The sequence below is a fragment of the Onychomys torridus genome, chromosome X (genome assembly GCF_903995425.1).
Source record: "Onychomys torridus chromosome X, mOncTor1.1, whole genome shotgun sequence".
Classification (NCBI taxonomy): Eukaryota; Metazoa; Chordata; class Mammalia; order Rodentia; family Cricetidae; genus Onychomys; species Onychomys torridus.
This window is the reverse complement of record NC_050466.1, coordinates 28,977,167-28,998,323: the sequence shown is the minus strand read 5'-3', so window position 1 is coordinate 28,998,323 and position 21,157 is coordinate 28,977,167. Positions and strand designations below refer to the sequence as shown.

Genomic DNA, 21,157 nt, shown 5'->3' with positions numbered 1-21,157 from the left:
CCTCAGTCAGACAAGGTCACAGGCATCCAGAATCTGAGACACCACATTCCCAGATGTGCTAAAGATGGATTGTATGTGAAGGTTCTTATGGTTCCTCAAGGCTGCCTGCATCTGAAGATAATTGATTTGACTAGAGGGGAGGTCCCAGGCTTGTGAGCTCAGTCACTGGTCTCATTTTTCTTTGCAGAGGGAGTGAAAGTGATGCCCAATGCAATTGTGCAATCAGTTGGGGTCAGTGGTGGCAAGTTACTCATTAAGCTGAAAGATGGGAGGAAGGTAAGGATAAAGAGACAATGTCAGAAGGCCTGTCTTCCGGTTCTTCGTTCCCATTTCCTTATTCTCATTCCCTTACTTGACATCATTGATTTGTTTTCTTAGCAGCCACCATTAACATCTCCGTATTCTCTGAACTCATTATCCCTTCATCAAAATAGGATGATGAGAACCAGAGTGGACACCTGTGAACTGGTTTCCCTTAGTCTCTTCCTGACTGTACTAGACCTCAGTCCTTGCTAGGGCAATAGATTTCTGTTCAGGTGATACAGAATATGTATGGGGCTAGAGGATTCTTTGTTTGTTTGTTTTTCGAGACAGGGTTTTTCTGTATAGCTTTGGAGTCTGTCCTGGAACTCACTCTATAGACCAGGCTGGTCCCGAACTCACAAAGTTCCGCCTGCCTCTACCTCCCAAGTGCTGGGATTAAAGGCATGTGCCACCACTGCCAGGCGTGGGCTGGGGGATTCTTTTTTTTTTTTTTTCATTTTTCTTTATTAAGAAATTTTCTACTCCACATACTATCCACAGACCCCCACCTTCTCCCTCCTCCCACCCCCAGCCCTCTTTCCCAAGCCACCCTGCATCCCCACATCCCCCAAATCGAGGTCTCCCATGGGGAGTCAGCAGAGCCCAGCCCATTGACCCTAGGCAGGTCCAAGCCCTTCCCACTGCACCAAGGCTGTGCAAGGTGTCACACCACAATCACCGGATTCCAGAAGCCTGCCCATAGACCAGGGACAGGGCCCGATCGGGCTGGGGGATTCTTATAAAAGCAGAACTTAAATCTGTTTACTGGAGGTAAGTTAACCCATGATTTTTTTTAAAGCACTAATGTTGTTTTCTTTATCTTTGTTTTGGACAGTGTTGGGAATTGAACCCAGGTCCTTGTGCATGCTACACAAGCATTCTACCACTGAGCCACACCCAGCCCCTTGATAGAAAAAGCCTGAGTTATTGGATTCCTAAGGACATTAACTTTTTGAAAGTCTGATTCTTTTTTTTTTTTTGAGACAGGGTTTCTCTGTAAAGCTTTGCACCTTTCCTGGAACTCTCTTTGTGAACAGGCTGGCCTTGAACTCTCAGAGATCCACCTGCCTCTGCCTCCCGAGTGCTGGGATTAAAGGCGTGCGCCACCACCGCCCGGCAAAAGTCTGATTCTTAATGATGTGATATAAAGGTGTGATATGAATGAGCATTAGTGAAAACTGGTAATTGACTAAATTACTTTTTTCCTCTCAGGTAGAAACTGACCACATAGTGGCAGCTGTGGGCCTAGAGCCCAATGTTGAGTTGGCCAAGACTGGTGGACTGGAAATAGACTCAGATTTTGGTGGCTTCCGGGTAAATGCAGAGCTACAAGCACGTTCTAACATCTGGGTGGTAAGTGTGCTACAGCATAACCCATTCATTGCTCCCAGCCTGTGGGTGAGTCTGGCCGTGTGCCAAAGCTCAGTAGCTATGGTGGTTTACTCCTGTAAACTCAACACTGGAGGCATGGGCAGAAGGAGCACCCCAAGTTCAAGGCCATCCTGGGCTTCAGAATAAGACCCATTCTCAAAGGAAGGAAGAAAGGTAAACTAGCAAGGAAAGCCAGCTCGTTAATAGAGTCGAAGTGTTTGATGGCCAGAGAAGAAACACTGGAAACCGGTTAAGTGCTTGAATTGGAAGAGCACATGTGGCCCGTCTGCAAGCTATGGGAGAGTGGAAGGAGCCATGTGTGTGGCTGCAGGACCAGCACTCACAATTCCACCAACCATAGTTGGTGGGCATGAGCTCAGCTCTCAGAGAATATACGATGAAGTAGTTTTCTAATGTACTCCCTGGAAAGGAAAGTGACTGTTTTCATTTTCCTTGAGTCCTTCCTATTTCCAGCTATTTTTAAAAGCTATTATGACAAAACCAAGACTTTAACATGTAGGAACTATGAGGTAATTTCCCCCTTGCTAGAACATTGCAGTGTATTGTGTTTGGTTATGGATTCTGTAACTAAGGCCATAGGTGCTGTGAAGGGGTATTTTCCTCCACTGAAGTCTCAAAGTCTAGGGGTTTTTTCTTGGCCTATTGTACCATGTATTCAATGCAGAAAACACAGACAAAAAAGAGAAAAGGGGGCCAGTCACCTGTAGCAACGAGGAATGTTTTAGTTGATTTCCTTCCCTTTGTTTTCTTGAACATAAAAGTTTTTCCCCCTTTGTTTTATGTGGTTGTGGTGAGCTACTATATATAAACATTTGTATTCTGCTACATCTCACTTAACATTATAAAAGGAAGCATTTCCTTGTTGCTTCAGACTCTGTAAACAGTTTAATGATTACATAATATCCCATTAAATAGACTTCATAGTTTGCTTTGCTGTTGTTCACTTATTGGATTTTTAGGTTGCTTTGGGGGAGTCTGAACAAGCGTTAGAGAGCTCAAATACCACACCCCGCATGAAGCTGGCCCTGTTTACCCCTAGCTGAGGGTTCTCTGAAACACTTAGCTTGTTGAATGTATGCCTCTTCTAGGGTACAGTACTTGTTTACATTGCCCTGTAGTTAGGAATAATGCTGTATCTTTCCTGTTCTACACATCATAAATACTCCATGAAAACGTGTAGACTGACTACTGAATCATGACAAAACCAAACCAAACAAAGCCACTTACCTTAGAAAAGATAAGAGACAGTCACATCTGAAAACTGGGTTCCACATAGAGAAGAGAATATTCTGAGTTGAAAATGGTGGTAGAGGTTTATGATCTCAGCACTAGGAAGACTGAGACAGGAGAATCATTGATTTGAGCCCAGCATGGGCTATATAGAGAGACCCTATCTCCAAAATAATGAAAAAAATTTTTTTCTTTTTTTTTTTTTTTTTTCAGAGCTGAGGACCGAACCCAGGGCCTTGAGCTTGCTAGGCAAGCGCTCTACCACTGAGCTAAATCCCCACCCCTACCCCCCCAAAAAAAATTCTTGAATGCTCCATTGTTAAGTAGCCTGTCTGCTAGAACAAAATGGGCAGAAACAGGCTTGTGTAAACTGAAGCCAAGAAGATTTAGGATAGTTTATGGAAGTATAGTGTCTTAGGGTTTCCGTTGCTGTAAAGAGACACCATAACCATAGCACTCTTTTTTTAATTTGTTTTTATTTTATGTATGTTGGTGTTTTTGCCATGGATATCAGGTCCCCTGGAACTGGAATTACAGACAGTTGTGAGCTGCCATGTGGGTGCTGGGACTTGAACTTGGGTCTGCTGGAAGAGCAGTCAGTGCTCTTAACCACTGAGCCATCTCTCCAGCCCCAAAACATGGAATTATTATTATTATTTTTTATTTTTTTGTTTTTGTTTTTCGAGACAGGGTTTCTCTGTGTAGTTTTGGTGCCTGTCCTGGATCTTGCTCTGTAGACCAGGCTGTCCTTGAACTCAGAGAGATCTGCCTGGCTCTGCCTCCTGAGTGCTGGGATTAAAGGCATGTACCACCACCGTCCTTTTTTTTAAAGATTTATTTATTTATTATGTATACAGTGTTCCACCTGCATGGATGCCTGCAGGCCAGAAGAGGGCACCAGATCTCATTACAGATGGTTGTGAGCCACGTGAGGTTGCTGGGAATTGAACTCAGGACCTTTGGAAGAGCAGCCAGTGCTCTTAACCGCTGAGCCATCTCTCCAGCCCAATAGCACTCTTATAAAAACAAAAAAACAAAAAAAAACCATTTAATTGTGGTGGCTTAAATGCTACTTCTTGATACAAAGGCAACAGGAAGTGAACTGTCAGGGCTTGGATGAGCATATATCAGACCTCAAAGCCCACCTCCACAGTAACACACTTCCTCCAGCAAGGCCACACCTCCTAATAGTGCCACTCCTTTTGGGGGCCATTTTCTTTTAAGCCACCACCGATAGATAGAACAGTTTCTTTAAAAAATGGTGTCTCACTTGATTAGGAATGATTATAGACTATAAATGGAAAACATTACATATCATTGCTAGAGTCCTTTGAGGCCCAAAGTTTATATTCTGCTTTTAACTTGTTTTTTGAAAATGAGTTGTTTCCATAATGTGTTTGTTTCCAAAGGCAGGAGATGCTGCTTGCTTCTATGATATAAAGTTGGGTCGAAGGCGAGTAGAACATCATGATCATGCTGTTGTGAGTGGAAGACTGGCTGGAGAAAATATGACTGGAGCTGCTAAGCCATACTGGCATCAGTCAATGTTCTGGTAATAGTTCTGTGCCTTGGGAACACAACTGCTTTGAACTCTGCGTTAATGAGCTCAAAATACAGAGACTTCATCTGCTTTATGCTTTGGCTTCTTTGTAGTCAATATACCTTTCTCTAGAAGGGAAGAAGTCCCACCCCATGTCTATACCTACCTGTTTGACATACATAAAATGTGTGGAAATTGCACTAGTGCTTCTGGAAAAGTAAGAGTCTGAGCTGTAGTGGTTGGTTCAAGAGTACAGCATTTAGAATGGGCGGCTGTGTCTTTTAATTTTTCTTTCCCAGTTTCACTAATGGTTCCAATATACTGGAAAAAACACAGCTCACCCATGTGTAACCTTTAAGATCAACAATTTGCGGGGAATGGTGGCATATACCTTTAATCCCAGCACTTGGGAAACAGAAGCAGGCAAATTTCTGTGAGTTCAAGGCCAGCATGATCTACATAGCAAGTTCTAGACTAGCTGGGCCTATATAGTGAAACATATTTCAATAATTTAACAAAAACAGATCAAGAATTCACAGGCCTATAAGACAGTTATTTGAATTTAAGAAGGTTAGAATGGGCTGGGATCCAACACACTACTCTGGCCTCCATGGGCAACAGGCATGCACATGACACATAGACAGCATATACGTAAGAAAACAAAAGCAAAAAACAAAAGCAAACCACCTTGTCTCTAAAAGGAAGAAGAGAAAGAGGGAGGGTGATTCAATGATTGATTGATTAGTAGTAATTAGTACTGAACATTCTCAAGTCCTTGGGGCTGACCCTGTTTAGTACACTTTGGTCTTGATTGATTTCAATTGGAAGATAAGGTTAGCTGGAACTGTGCCTGACTATAATCCCACCTACTAAAGAGCAGAGGTAGAAAGACCTCAAGTTTGAGGCTAGTCTGGAACAATCTAGCAAGTTCCTGACTCAGATTTTAAAGGGATAGGAGTATAGCTTAGTGATAGAGCACTTAGCATGGGCAGGATCCTGGGTCCAGTGTCCAGCACTCTAAAAAATGGAAATGTGGAATACAGAAATACAATCTTCAAGATTTCAGAAGACTAAGTTGATGTTGGAGATAACCTTTTAGGATAGTCACACACAGTTTTATGAGGGAGCGGCTAAAAAGTAACAAATTTCTAGGTAAGCACATACAACACAAGGAAAAATGAATCTATACAGTTTTCAGTTAGGGCGTAGGTACAGATTCTAAGGATTTGTTTATTCTTCCCTGAATATACAATTTAATGATCTATTGTGGCAAAGAAGATAAAATGTGTAGTAGCATAAGGACTATCTTAGGTTATTACCCCAAACGATAATAATGATGTAGAATATTAAGAAAGGTGTATGTAGCCAGGCGGCGGTGGCGCACACGTTTAATCCCAGCACTCGGGGAGGCAGAGCCATGCGGATCTCTGTGAGTTGAAGGCCAGCCTGGTCTACAGACTGAGTTCCAGGACAGCCAGTGCTCCACAGAGAAACCCTGTATCAAGAGGGAAAAAAAAGAAAAAGATGTAGGTAGTAATGGGGTACAGTGAGATGGCCCAGCAAGTAAAAAGTTATTTGTTGCCAAACTTGATGACCTCGATTTAGTTCCTGGATCTACATGGTAAAGAGAACCCACTCCCACAAGTTGTCTTTTGACCTCCACATGCACCATAACACATGCATGTATCCATGCACATACAAGAAAGAAAGCATTCCAGGTGAAGGCCAAGGGTGGTACTGTAGGTTAATGAAACTCTAGTCATTAAATTCCAAATTTCATCCAATAGGGACACATTTTAAAGCCTCAAAAAGGCAGTTTTAATGTGAGTTAAAGAAAATTAGATGAGCAGTGGTGGCACACACCTTTAATCCCTGAACTCGTAAGCAGAGGCAGGTGGATCTCTGAGTTCGAGGCCAGCCTGGTCTATAGGACAAGTTCCAGGTCTACAGAATGAGTTTCAGGACAGTCAAGGCTACACAGAGAAACCCTGTTTTGAGGGAAAAAAAAGAAAAAGAAAAGAAAATTAGAGAGAATCAAAAGTAGGGAACCTCGGCCTGGTATAGTGGCTCGTGCCTATAATCCCAGCACTCAGGAGACAGAGACAGGCAGATATCTATGAATTCAAGGCCAGCCTGGGTTACAGAGGTAGTTCTAGGACAGCCTGGGCTACACAGAGAAAGCGTGTCTCAAAAATAAACAAAAAGGTGGGAATCTATTCCACCCCAAATGTTGCACGGGGTAAAAACATAATAAAATTCAGACAGTTGAAATCATTGTGTGGTTATGTGTATAGTAGCTTCTTGAGGGGAAAATGCTGTTTGAGATCATCCTACTCCCTCGAGCTTGTCCCCAGATGTCCTGGTAAGAGTAAATTTGTTTGGCGTTCCTCTTTTAAATCCTGGGTTATTTGACTGACATGAAAGTACAGTGTCACGAAGAGAATGAGCTACTATGCCATTCCTTATAGTCCTTTGACAAAATGTCCTCTTTCCTTCCATAGGAGTGATTTGGGTCCTGATGTTGGCTATGAAGCTATTGGTCTTGTGGACAGTAGTTTGCCCACAGTGGGTGTTTTTGCGAAAGCAACTGCACAAGACAACCCCAAATCTGCCACAGAACAGTCAGGTAAGGAAGCCCAATCACTTCTCTAGGAAGAATGTTAAGAAGCAGTGTGTCTCTATTCTGAACAAGTTGATTCGCATGGGCCAGAGGGAGCTGGCCTTCAAAGCCTCTGTATTGTGCTTTAAAAGTAACCAAACCACCAGGCAGTGGTGGCGCCGTTAATCCCAGCACTCGGGAGGCACAGGCAGGGGATCTCTGGGAGTTCGAGGTCAGCCTGGTGTACCAAGAGAGTTCCAGGACAGCCAGGACTACACAGAGAACCCTCTCTTGGAAAAAGAAAATGGTAACCGACCAGACTTCCATTTGATGGTGCTCTGAGATCCTGGTCAAAGCACAGACTCGGATATTATCCTAGACAGTGGGCAGCAGCCTGCTCAGTGACTCTAGCTTTTCTCTTGGGGCTGAGAAAAATCTCAGGGGTGAAGCAGACCTGAATGTTTTAGGTATTTTTTTTTTATATTGCCTGCTTCATCATAATCTCAAGAACCAGGTGTGACAACCTCTTTGGGCCTGGTTTACTTCCCTGGACCCTGGGAAGTAAAGAATTGGCCTCAGGAGTTCTTAAACTGACTCTAATTCCAGTTGTCAGATCTGGATGCCAGGTTTGCTTCAGATGGGAGGCACCATTCTTGGAATTGGCTTTCCTCCTACACGTATTTCTTTCATTAACTCCTTGGTCTTCTTCTATGACCTTGGCTTACTCCCCCCCCCCCCATGTTTCATGGGCAAGTTAATTTTTAAGAAGGGTAAAGCAAGACATTATCTGTAAGTTCAATTTCAGCCTGATCCACATAAGACCCTGTCTCAGAAAAGAAAAATCAACCCCAAATTCTATGCTTTATTTTATTGCAAACAATTTTCATGTAAATAGATGTATGTGGCAAGTAGCGACTGTCCTGAATCCTTGTCCTAGTTTGCTTTCTATTTCTGTGATAAAGACCATGACCAAATGCCACTTGTGAAGGGACAGGTTGATTTGGCTTAAATGTCCTGATCACAGTCCATCACTTTGTGACGCCAACACAGAAACTCAACAAGGGCAGGCACTAAAGTAGAGACCATAGAGGAACGATGATTATGGGCTTAACCCATGGCTTGGTTAGCCTGCCTATACAAAGAAGGACCACCAGCCACTGAGTGCTGACCCCCAACACTTGCTGTGGGCTGGGCCCACCCACATCAATCATTAATCCGCAAAGTGCCCCACAGACTTACCGACAGGCCAGTCTGATGGAGGTGGATCCTGAACTGATGTTCTCCTGTCTTCCCAGATGACTCTAGTATGTATCAGATTGACAAAGAAAACTAACCAGTACAATCGTGAATGCTTCTGAGAGGGGAGATGCCAACCCTTTATAGTTTGGAAAGATCCAGATACATGAACATGTCTGTATCATAAAGTGTAAATGAAGTAGAAAAGTGCAAGGTCAGGTTCAACAGTGCCCAGGAGATGGCAAGAAAGAACTTCGCTTAGCCTTTGTTAATTGAAAGTGGCTAGAGAATATGCTGAGGCATATTGGAAAACAAACTGTCTAGAAGCAGCTTTAAGCCAGTTTCAAAAGAAACTTTCCAGGCTGGGGAAACAGCTCAGTTGGTAAATTGCCTTGCAAATATGAGGTTCTGAGTTCAATCCCCAGAAATCACATTTTAAAAGGTGAGTATCGTGGCGCATGATTCTACTTCCAGTACTGGGGATACAGAAATAGGTTTGCTGAGGCTTGCTGGCCAGCTAGCCTAGCTTTTTGAGTTCCAGGCCATTGAGAAAGACCCTGTCTCAAAGAACAATCCTGAGGAATGACACCCAAGGCTGTCACATACACAAATCCGTGTACCTACACACACATACAAAGATACTTGTCTTCTGGGATTTTCCAAGATCAAAATAACTGAACTTTGGGTTTTGTCTTTGTTTGTGGGATTGGCCACAGGCACCAGTATCCGCTCGGAGAGTGAGACAGAGTCAGAAGCCTCTGACATCCCGATTCCTCGCAGTGCCCCTGCAGTCCCACAGGCCCCTACTGAAGCAGAGGACTACGGTAAAGGTGTCATCTTCTACCTCAGGGACAGAGTAGTCGTGGGCATCGTGCTGTGGAACGTCTTTAACCGAATGCCAATTGCAAGGAAGGTAGGTGCCTGCCAGAGCCCTTGGAAGAAGATGGGAAGTGGGGATTGGAAGCCATCCCTGTGACTTCACTAGGTGCCCTGAGACGCATTGTCCACCAAGGTCAGAGTGCACCTAAGCAGAACAAAGGCATAACCTTGGCTCATGAACATTTCTTTTCAACTTGAGACTTGGCTGGGTGGCCTGATAGTTGTCAAGCTCATTTGGGGCTACTAGAACGTTGTTCCCCCAATCCCCTCCTGGTGTGTAACTGGAGACTAGCCCAGGCAGCCCCATTGTGTGGGCCAGGGCTGGGTGCGCATGGAATGAGTTAAGAATTTTCGTTACTCTCCCCTCAGATCATTAAGGATGGTGAGCAGCATGAAGATCTCAATGAAGTAGCCAAACTCTTCAACATTCACGAAGACTGAAGCCCTATCATGGAATACACACGCACTTTTCCATCCCTGATGGGGGTTGGGCGGGTAAAAGATCCTTTTTTTTTTTATTATTATTTAGCATACTTTCTCTTTATGTAGGAGCAGGAATCGAACAAGCCTCTGTGAATATTTTCATCTATATAGATGCGCATCACAAATTAAAATCTGATTCTTTTAAATTCAGTTGTTTTATTTTAAAGGGAATAGGTAAATAAAGGAGGCAATGTGTGCGTATCAGCAAGCTGACTGCTGCTACTACCAAGTGTATGATTCTTCTCAGCCATGTATTCAACAATCCACATTAAACTCCTATCAGCACTCTGTAATCATAGCCCGCCATACCTCTCAGCTCACAGCACTGATCTTATTTCATGTGTATGGGTGTTTTGCCTGCACATATATCTGTGTACCACTTGTGTGCCTGGTACCCATGAGGGCCAGAAATGGGCAGTAGATCCCCTCGGACTGAACTGGAATCACTTCCTGTTGGGAGCCACCATATGGGTGCTGGGAATTGAACACTGGTTCCCTCCCCTACAAGAACAATCAGTGCTCTTAACCACTGAAGTGTCTCTTCAGTCCCATAAAGGAAGATTGGGTTTCTGAGATAGGGCCTCACTGTAGTTTTTCTGGCCTAGAATTTGCTGTGCAGATGGTGTTAGCTCCATTATCTGCCTACCTCAGTTTCCCCAGTGCTGGTATTAAAGGTGTTCACTACTGTGCCTCACCTGACCTAAGTCTTCTGTAGGCAAGTTCACTATTTCTATGAAGGACTTCTTGACCCAACCAAGCCCAACCCTATTTATGTCTCACTAACTGACCTATGGCTTCCTGCACGCGGGCACCATGACATTAAGGTCTTGCTCATGGTCATATATGCAGAAGCAAAAGAGCTCTGGTTCATAATATGTGCTTAATAAATTATCATTGAATGAGTGAGCAAATAAACATAGAGAATAAACTCAGCTTTATGTTGAACAACTAGCTGCTCCAGAATTGAATTGGTCCCATGGGGGACAGAAAGAATATATATAGACATATATTGAAGTGTTTAGAAGCCAATTGTGATATGGTACATGCCTATGATCTTAGCACTCAGGACGATGAGGCAAGAGAATTGCTGCAAGTTTGAGGCCAAACCTGGGCCATCCAGTGAGATCTTGTGAAATTAAAAAAGAAAAGAACTGGAGAGATAGGTCAGTGGTTAAGGGCAATGGCTGCCCTCCCAGAGTACCTGGGTTTGTGTGATTTCCAGAACCACATGAAAGCTCCCAATAGGTTGTAACTCTAGTCTCAGGAAATCTAATATCTCTCTGGCTTCCATGGACACCAGGCACTCAAGTGGTGCACAGACATACATGGAGGCAGAACACCCATAAACATGAAGAAAAGTTAAAAATGAATTTTAAAATGCTTCATAAGTCAAATAAGATTTTTTTGGCATTTTAAAGTACTTAACCTCATGTGTGTGTGTGTGTGTGTGTGTGTGTGTGTGTGTGTTACATTCTAAGCAAATAGATTACAACTGAGCTACATCCTGACCCCTTTTTGCATTTATTTCAAAACAGCCTCATGAAGTTGCCCAGGGTGACCTGGAACTCACTCTGTATTCATAGCAGGCCTTGAACTTGTAATCCTCCTGCCTTAGCCTGCTCGGTAGCAGTGATTACAGGACTATACCACAAGGCCCAACTAAATATGTAACATTAAACTTGAATCTCATTTTCCTAATGGTACCAGTAGTAGAATGTGTGCTTAGCATATAGGCAGAACTGTGTTCAATCCTCAGCACCAAAAGTAAATAAATAAGTAAAAATTTAAACTCTATTTCCACCAAGAGAAAATTGTTTTACTACTTATAAGTGTCCTCTGTCCATCAGCTCAGTGGTAGAGTGCTTGTGTAGCATGTGTAAGGCCCCAGTTCTATCCTTGGCACCACAGAATTGAGAATGCAGTTATGAATATGTCTGTAAGCAGAAAATTGCTGCTTGCTTGTTTTTTAAAAAACTGAAAATTAAAGGAAGTTTACAATTGGTTTCCCTTCTGAATACCAGAATAGTCCATGTTTTGACTATAAGAATTGTGTGCATTAGGACAGATTCTTATTATGTGGAAACAGGTTTACTGAACCATGATCCCATGCATGACATACCCAACTTATATGTAGAAACTTCTTCGGTATCCTCTGAAATAGGAATCATTATGCAGTAATAACTGCTGCTTACATAGATGGGGGTAGGCCATTTCAAGTCATTTTAAAACATCACATTTTCACCAGGTGGTGGTGGCGCACACCTTTAATCCTAGTACTTGGGAGGCCAGGCAGATCTCTGTGAGTTCAAGACCAGTTTGGTCTACAGAGCGAGATCCAGGACAGGCATCAAAACTATACAGAGAAACCTTGTCTTGAAAACAACAACAACAAAATCATATTTTCTCAGGAGGGAGAGGCAAGCAGATCTCAGTGGGTTAGAGGCCAGCTTGGTCTACATAGCAGGATGCATGACAGTCAGGGCTATGTAGTGAGACCTGTCTCGAAAAAAATCAAATTTTGATTGGCTTTTCTATTTACAGTTCGTTTTAATTCCCTAGCAGCTGTTATCTTTGCATCACTGTAGTGCAGAGAACCAAAAGCGAAGTGACCTATTCCATCTAATCAACGTCCATTGCCTTCTATGAGCGAAGTAGAGGCCATAATTGGAAAATGCGTTAACATAAGACTGTGGCTAGGCACAGTGGTACATGGTTTTAATCCCAGTACTCAGAGGCAGTTTTGAGGCCAGTTTGGTCTACAGAGCAAGTTCTACATCAGCCTGTCAAAAAAATGTACAGTAGGGCTGGGGTGATATTCAGCTATTAAAGTGTTTGACACAGAAGCAGCAAGCCCGAGGACCAGGACCCCCAGAACCCATGTAAACACTAGGTAGCTATAGCAATAATTCCAGTGCTCTTGAGGTGGTGGCAGAATTTCTGGAGCGAATTAGCTAATTGATTAACTATGTCAGCAAGCTCCGAGTTCAACTGAGATCCTGCCCCAGTGAATATGATAGAGATAGATTGAGGAAGATTCCTGACTTTAGCCCTTAGCCTCCGCATGCGTGCTTATCCACAGGCACACACACCCACCTGTGTATCCTCACATACGCAAATATGAATACATACAAATACCAAATACTTGAAAAAATAAAGGAGCTGTGTATAATGGTGCACACCTTTATCGCAGCACTCAGGAGGCAGAAGCAGGCAGTTTGAAGCCAGCCTGGTCTCAGTACTGAAATCCAGGCTAGGGAAGGTGAGATGCTACACAGTGAGATTCTACCTCAAAATAAAAGGAAAAATGAAGTGCCTGTTTGTCATCAACACATCAGTTCCGAAGTGTCATAATACTTAATACAAACACACACACATCTGATTTATTGTACATTCTAAACTTTGCTTCACCCCTTCACATATGAAATGCCATACCCATTCCCTTTCACTATCCAAAGCCTGTTCATCTTTCAACCCAAAATAAGCCCTGCCTTGGACTAGTTAGTGTCCATGTATGATTTATCTTAGCTCTGAGTTCCAATTGTAATTATTATCTTAATCTTTATTGTTCCTTTACCTTTTCAAAATTCTTTTTTGTGACAGGGTATCTTTGTGTATCCCTGGCTGTCCTGGATCTTGCTCTGTAGACCAGGTTGGCCTTGAACTCACAGAGATCTACCTGCTTCTGCCTCCCAAGTGCTGGAATTAAAGTTGTGTGCACCACCTGGCTCAAAACTTTATTACACTTATTTATTGTGCATATAACATGCCATGGCTCATGTTTGAGGTCGGAAAACAACTTGCAGGAGTCAGTTCTCCAGCACGTGAGTCCTGAGAATCCAGCTCAGATTGCCAGGCTTGACAGGAAGCACCTTGACTTCTGAACTCTCACCAGCTCTGTTTGAATTTTTATTGGTTCCTGGTTACCATGTTTTATGCATGTTCAAATGGTTTAATGTGGCTTTTACATACATGCAATGGCATACACTGATCAAATCAAAACCCCTTTCTCCACTCCCACATTTCCCAGCTTTCAGTAATCATTATTCAACTTTCAGCCAGTTATTTGTAGCTTCCTTCCATCTATGATACAGAACAGAGCCAGGCAGTGGTGGCACACACCCTTAATCCCAGCACTGGAGAGGCAGAGGCAGGTGGATCTCTATGAGTTGGAGGCCAGCCTGGTTCACAGAGTGAGTTCCAAGACAGCCAGGGCTATGTAATAAGATCTTGTCTTTAAAAAAAAAAAAAAGAGTTGGGGTTGAGGATTTAGCTCAGTGGTAGAGCGCTTGCCTAGCAAACACAAGGCCCTGGGTTCGGTCCTCAGCTCCAAAAAAAAAAAAAAAAACCAAACAAACAAAAAAAAGAGGAGCTTGGAGAAGTGGCTCAGCTGTTCAGAGCACTGTCCCCTCTTCTACATTCAAGTCCCAGCGTCCACATGGCAGCTCACAACTGTCTGTAATTCCAGCTCCAGGGGACCTGATGTCCTCACACAGACATACATATATGTATGTACATGATTTAAAAAAAAAACTGAAAAGACAAAAAAAAAAGAAAAATAGAACAAAACTCTTAAATTTTCTTAAATTTAAATTTTTATAGCTGATACTTCACAGAAATTATGAGTTGTGATGTTTTGATTTTGGTTTATGTATATACATTGTAGTGGTATTTGCTCCACCCAGACCTTGGGCTATAAGGCCCAAAGGAGGCAGTGCTTCCTGCCGTTATGACCTCTTATAAGGAATTGGAGAAGAGTCACATGCCCCTTCTCCCTGCTCCTGCCTACGAGGTGGATTTGCTCCTGGTCAGATCAGAGGATGACTTCTGCTGTCTAGTCAGTTCTGTAATTGTTGAGTGTATTTCCTCTATTTATACCTTAATAAATTCTGTTACCCATAATAGACTCACGTGGATTGATTGTAATAAGTGACGCCCAGCATACATATACAGACAAAACACCAATGACCGTATGATTAAAAAAACAAAAGAAAAAAAGGAGAAACAGAACAAAACTCTTTGAAATTTTCTTAATAATTTTTACAGCCAATACATCACAAAAAGTATGAGTTGTAATATTTTGATTTTGGTTTATCTATATACATTGCATAATTTTCTTTTTTCTTTTTTTTACATTGCATAATTTTCAAGTGAGGGTATAGATATTCCTTTCCCCAGTCCCCATGCTAGATATGGAGCCAAGTCTCAGCTGCCATTGATCTATATACCCTCAACCCATAGCTACTGGTCTTTATATCATTTGAAATGAATTGCAAGCTATCCCAGAGCACATACTGCCCTCCTCCACCACAAGATGATGACCACATGCCATAACCCTGAACACCCAGGCAGAGTGCTCAAAGAGTCCTTCGTTGCTTGATTGAATGATATTAGGCAACAGGTTTGGCTGTAAAGTGAGTCTCTTAAAGGCTCAGATCTCTATAATTCAGATTGTTTACAAAAGGATCAAACCCCCATCACGTCACCCACTGCCATAAGTTGCCACTTACCCAGGATACATTTAATGATCCTAGGCCATGGAAGATCAGAGTCTGATTTCTGACTTCACAAAAAAGCAGTACCAGTTGAGGTTTAGCCTCAAGTAGCTGCTCTGTCATTAGCAGGGCCACACCACAGTGCAGGACAGGGCAAGACACGCCCTGGGATGAACAGTCATAGCTTTGCCAGAACACTGAGTATTTGGAGCCCACCCTCTTGACTTCAACTCTGTTCCTTTTGCCATTTTCCAAATGCTATCAGATGGTACCTTGGCACCTCTTAATGCTGATGATGGCCTTTGCTTGGCTACTCCTAAAGCATGACACGAGATGTCCCAATATTTTAAGACTGGCAAGATGGAACTAAGAGGAGGTTCACTTGATTGGAAAGGGGTCAGATTAAGCCTCTGTGAAGGATGAGATCAACTCATGTGGGGTTTTTTGTTGTTGTTGTTCTAATCAACAAGGCCTGTTTTGGAGACAGGAGACTTAGAACAGAAAGGGATGGGGGTGGGAACACACAGTGACCTACTGCAGGCTGCTTCCTTGAAGGAAAACCAGCAGCTTCTCTAGAGACCCATTTATACAAAGGAACTCTCCCTTCTCTTCCACAGCCACCTCTTCCCTTTCCTGCTCCTCTCAAATTCAGCTGCTGCAATGGCCCTTCTGTCCCTTTTCAGACTCCACCTAAAACCGAGCACCCTTGCTGTCCCGGAGTTTGCTGGGATTCTATCCCAGCACCTCCACTCTCTGGGCAGAAGCCAAGTCCTGCTGGAACCAGAGTAGACGTAGGTCTACTTCTGGCTTCATTCCTATCGGGAAATTTCTGGTGGGCACAGACACATATCCACAGTACCACACACAGATATACACAGCCCAAGCCAGAAATGACGTCTCCCTGCCTGGCTGGTTTTACATATGGGTGTGACTGGGTCATAGTACAGGGAGGGTCTAAATACTTAGATACTGGACTGCCAAACTCTGGTTATAAACCAGAGATCATCTCAAAACAGACAGTTTAAGAAGGAAAAGTGCCTCTGACACCCAGAAGCTGGCTTGGTACTGCCAGGAAGGCCTTGTTATTGGCTAGCAACTGACCTGACATTCATAGATCCAATTATTCTTTTGAACATTAAGTCACAGGACATTGACATCACCCAAGGTTCTGTGTGACCATGATGAATCTAGACAAAAGAAAAAAAATGACCAAATAATTTGGGCAATGGTGGTACATACCTTTAATCCTTGTACTCGGGAGGCAGACGCAGGCAGATCTCTGTGAATTCTAGGCCAGCCTGGTCTACAGAGTGTTATTCTGGGATGACCAAAGCTACACAGAGAAGCCCTATCTTGTAAACAAAAGAGACAAGAAGAAGAAGAAGAAGAAGAAGAAGAAGAAGAAGAAGAAGAAGAAGAAGAAGAAGAAGAAGAAGAAGAAGAAGAAGAAGAAGAAGAAGAATCCTCCAGACTGGGCATGGTGGCGTACACCCTTAACCTCAGCACCTGGGAAGCAGAGGCACATGGATCTGAGTTTGAGGCCGGCCTGGTCTACTAGTGAGTTCCATGGCAAACCAGGGCTACTAATGAGGCTGACTAAAAAAAAAAAAATTAAAAAAAAAAAAATCAGTCAATAAATCCAAACCTAGTCATGGGGTGACTCCTGATTCCTGACAGCAGTTAGTCCAGAGCAAAGCCCAGCTTCCCTAACCAACATCCTTTTCGGCCCTTGGCACACCATCTTATGAGCCTCTCCATGGCCAGACCTTTCTTGCTGCAATGAGCAGTAAACATAACCCATTCCACCATGAAGATATTCTCTTGGCTAGAAAACACTGACAATTTGGAGACAAAAAAAGCGAACTCCTCAGCAGGCCAGAGACCCAGGGGAGTTTTGCCTAGTCTTACCCCTTCTTAATCACCTGACCTAGTCCCCCAGGAGCTTTCAAGTTCTGCCTCTTGGCTTAGGAAAGCTCAGGAGTCCATCTCCAGGCAGATTCCCATCTACAGTGTCTCGACATTGGCAGCACTAGCCACAGAGAGTGCATGGGAGCAATTAATATGGCTGTTGGATTTGGAAAGAGCTGCAGAAGTGTATTCACTTGTGCAACATTTGTTCAAGCTTTTCTGACAACTGCTGCATATCACGGTACTATGTTAAGTCCTGGAGATAAGGACGTGAGTCATATGTAGGCCCTGCCTTCAGTGGCTTTATAACCTGGTGGCAGACACAGACAAGGCAAAGGGGACGGTCAGTGCAGCCCAAGTGCTGGGAGTGTGCTGTGCGGATGGCAAATGGAACTTCATTGCCTCTCCCATCGCTTTATTGTCCTGCTTCTACTTCACTGACTAAAGCGATTTGGTTTGCATCTGCTCTATCGTTCCCTATGAACAAAACATGGAGTAAGCTATGCTTAATAGAAGACAGAGTCTAAAGTCCTTCTGTTCAGTGTGCTTACACATCTCTTCCCTTTCCTCCGGGCCTTCCCTTCTCTTGCTTTCCTCCTGAAACCTGGCCGTTCTTCCTGCCACCGAGGCAGCGGAGCACAGTGAAAACAGTGTGTGTGCATTTGAGTGTCTGTTCTGTTAGCCACTACTTGCATGGCCTTGGGTGACCACGCTCCTAGGCACTGGCCTTCCCATAAATAGTGTGAACGTAACAGGCTAGATCATCTCTCCCCTTTGCCCTGACATCCTACATATAAAAAAAGTCTCTTCATGTCTCATTTGTCCATGGTCTTTATCACTTGTCCTTCCTGAAGCCTACAGTAGATGCTAAGAGAACCTGCCCTCCCCACCATGACTCTGCTTCCCCTTTCACTGAACTAGACTTACAGGTTTGTTGTTTTGTTTCAGAGACAGGGTCTCATTATGGCCTAGAACTTACTACTTAGATGAGGCCGGCCTGAAACTCATGGAGATCCTCCTGCCTCAGCATTCTGAGTGCTAGCATTATTGGCATAGGCATACATCTCCACACTTGCTTTTTAATTTTAATTTCAGATCATGGCTTTTGAGTCTTTTTTTAACCTAGCAAGTTACATCTGGAGCTGGAAGCCCTGATCCTGTCTGATTTTTCTCTCATGGAGACCCCAACAGCCTCAAACCTGGTCTCTGTGAAATATGACATCCTTTTAGCCCCTAAAGCAGTGTTTGGCTTCAAACCCAGAACCCCCCCTCCCCCCTCCCCAGAAAGCTGAGTGCAATTCTTCTCAGGTATGACATTGTGCACACATTTCCCACCCAGCCATTTAAGAGCTCCAATCCCCAGCAAACACCTTACACAGATGGTCAGTAGAAAGCTCCCATAACCCAAGCTGGTTCTCAATTCAATGTGAATATACCATTTCAGAAAACCTCCCCCATGCCATATAAACCCAAAACCTTGCCCTTATACCACCCTCTTACTGTTTGTCCATGTCCATTTCCACATTGACTATGGCCTTGGCAGTACCATGCCCTGAAGTACAACGTGATACGTGAGTCAGGAAGCTTGTAAACTTCTGTGCTGAGCTGTTAACCATACACATGTGAAAAAAGAAACTGCGTATAGGGGAGGGGGTATACAACCTAGTCCCGTGATTTGCTAGTAAGAAATTATGTTTTAAGGACCATGCCCCTTGGGGCTGGAGAAGTGGCTCAGTGTTAAGAGCACTCATTGCTCTTGTAGATCAGGGTTCCATTCCCAATACCCACATGGCTATTCTCAACCATGTGTAAAATAAATGAAATCTTTAAATTAAAAAAAATAAATAAAAGATCAGCCGGGCAGTGGCGGCGCACGCCTTTAATCCCAGTACTCAGGAGGCAGAGCCAGGTGGATCTCTGTGAGTTCAAGGCCAGCCTGGTCTACAGAGCGAGTTCCAGGAAAGGCGCAAAGCTACACAGAGAAACCCTGTCTGGAAAAACAAAACAACAACAACAACAACAACAACAAAGATAATGCCCCTCAAGGAGGAAAGGACAAGTTTTGTGTTTCAGCTATCAGAGGTCCAGCTCGAAGCTGTCACTCCACCTCACACCCGCACCCTACCAGTGCCTAAGGCCTTCAGCTCCCTGTTGAAAGACTATACCAAAGCAACAGATGGGGGATTCTGGCTTCCACCCAGTAAGACAGGCCAGTTTCCTAGCCTTCCACTATCCTCATATAGTGGTACAAAAGGATGTGGTGAAAACCACCTCCAAGTCTACTCCACCACAACCTGAACCTGTCCTGTACCAGGTTCCAGAAGGAACAACCAAGGTGACACATCAGGCAATCATCTTGACTTGATTAATGGGCCCAGGACAGTTCAAAGCTCAGAGCACTCCAAACTGGTCCCCTTGGTGACACAAGCCCTTTTGGGCCACCCCTACCCCAGCAAGCTACATTCAATGGTACAGGAGGTTCCAATAACACCTCAGCTTTCAGGAGAATTTCCCAGGCAACCCCGAAACTCTTAAGAGGGAAGAGGTCTCTCCAGCAATCCTTTCAGCAGGCCCTTCCCGTAGGCGGTGGTTAACTGGAAAAGGATACCTAATGGGAGTGTTGCCCAACGTTGTAAACATGCTGCTGCTCTCGGGTGTGTGTGTGTGTGTGTGTGTGTGTGTGTGTGTGTGTGTGTGTGTGTGTGTGTGTGTGTGTGTGTAAACATGCTGCTGCTCTCGGGTGTGTGTGTGTGTGTGTGTGTGTGTGTGTGTGTGTGTCCCTCAGAAGAGTATGTTGGGGTGGAACAGAGTGCGGGAGGTCTCCACGTGGACACGCTAAACACTTTGCTCCCAGCCGCCGCAAGGAATGAATCCTTTCCCAGGAGTCCAGCCGCCCCTGCTAGCCTGCGGGACGAAAGGAAGGAGATGGAGGGGCGGGAGCAAGAGAGAAAGAATTGAGGCGAAGTTTCAAGGGGTGTGCCCGGCAGGGCGGAGGATTCTAGTTCTCTTGAGTCAGCGGATCGGGGGCCCAGCGTGACTTCACTGCTTCCCAGGAAGAGGCGCCCCGGGGCAGGAGGCCGCTTAGCGTACAGCAGCAAGAGAGGAAAGGTTAGAGCACCGGGCTGTTTCAGCCAGGCAGGGCTCGATCTTGGGGCCAGGCTGGCCAGCACACTTGGGGTCAAGGGAGGCTCGGGAAGGCAAGGCGCCATCCAGGAAAGCTGGAGAGTTTAGCGGACAGAAGAGCGTTGGATCCAGCAGCTGCGGCGGCCAGAGTCAAGGCGCAGTGCGCATTCTGCCTGTAGGTGGCGCTGCAGAGGCGTCTGCTCATGGAGAGTGGGTGGGAGAGCTCAGCCCCCCACGGGGTGATCTTGGGATGGGGAGGTCCTGGCGCCTAGAAAAGGGATGGCGAGGAAAGGCATGATGGGTGGCTAGAGCCCCACCGCTTCTTGTGACGTTCATTCCGACTCAAAAGAAGGCCCCCTTCTTCCCACGTAGCAGGAGAGCTGCTCCTACTGTAATGAAAAGTGCGAGTTTTTCCGTAATCCTTCGGCCCACCTCTCCGGCCCCTGGCAGAGCTCGAGGCCCCAGCTACTCTCTTCAGCCTAGGTACTGCAGTTTCAGAGCCTCTTTACAATCTGGGGATGGTGCTCTTGACCTGTGGGCAGTAGAATGGAAACTTTGAGTCACGTCTCGGACGCTAGGGGTGGGTTTCCCTGAAAAGCCACTCTAGCCTGGCTCCCGTGAGACCACAGAGCTCCAGACTTTGGTCAGGACTGGGGTGCAGGCTGGGGACCAAGGCTCAACCTAGATGCGCGTTCAGCTTGAGACTGGATGGGGGGGGGGGGCGAACATTAGGGATTCCATGCTAATCGATTCAGGCTTCTGCGACTATATAGGAAGAAGAGGCTCATTCTGGGGCACAAACTCAGCAGCTTTGCTCTCTACAGATAGTTGAATTTCTCAAAGATTTATTATTATTTTTAATTAATGTCTATATGTGTGTCTGCGTGTGGCCTTGTGCGTGTGAGTGTAGTTGTTGGTAGAGATCAGAGGAGGGTGTCAGATCCACTGGAGTTGGAGTTACAGTTGGTTGTG

The 21,157-nt window shown here is 44.6% G+C and overlaps 1 protein-coding gene across 4 annotated transcripts in view; it reads left to right on the top strand.

Annotated features, from left to right (window-relative positions):
• The window catches only part of Aifm1 (apoptosis inducing factor mitochondria associated 1), a 40,505-nt gene extending 30,697 nt beyond the window's left edge, over positions 1-9,808 (top strand). For all 4 annotated transcript variants that reach the window (XM_036175124.1, XM_036175123.1, XM_036175126.1 and 1 more), the window contains 6 exons: positions 188-276; positions 1,516-1,656; positions 4,335-4,477; positions 6,967-7,091; positions 9,017-9,213; positions 9,549-9,808. In XM_036175124.1, coding sequence (XP_036031017.1) covers positions 188-276; positions 1,516-1,656; positions 4,335-4,477; positions 6,967-7,091; positions 9,017-9,213; positions 9,549-9,620 — 767 coding nt within the window. In that variant the 3' untranslated portion in view covers positions 9,621-9,808. The remainder of the gene's footprint in view (positions 1-187; positions 277-1,515; positions 1,657-4,334; positions 4,478-6,966; positions 7,092-9,016; positions 9,214-9,548) is intronic.
• The last annotated feature ends 11,349 nt before the right edge of the window (positions 9,809-21,157 follow it).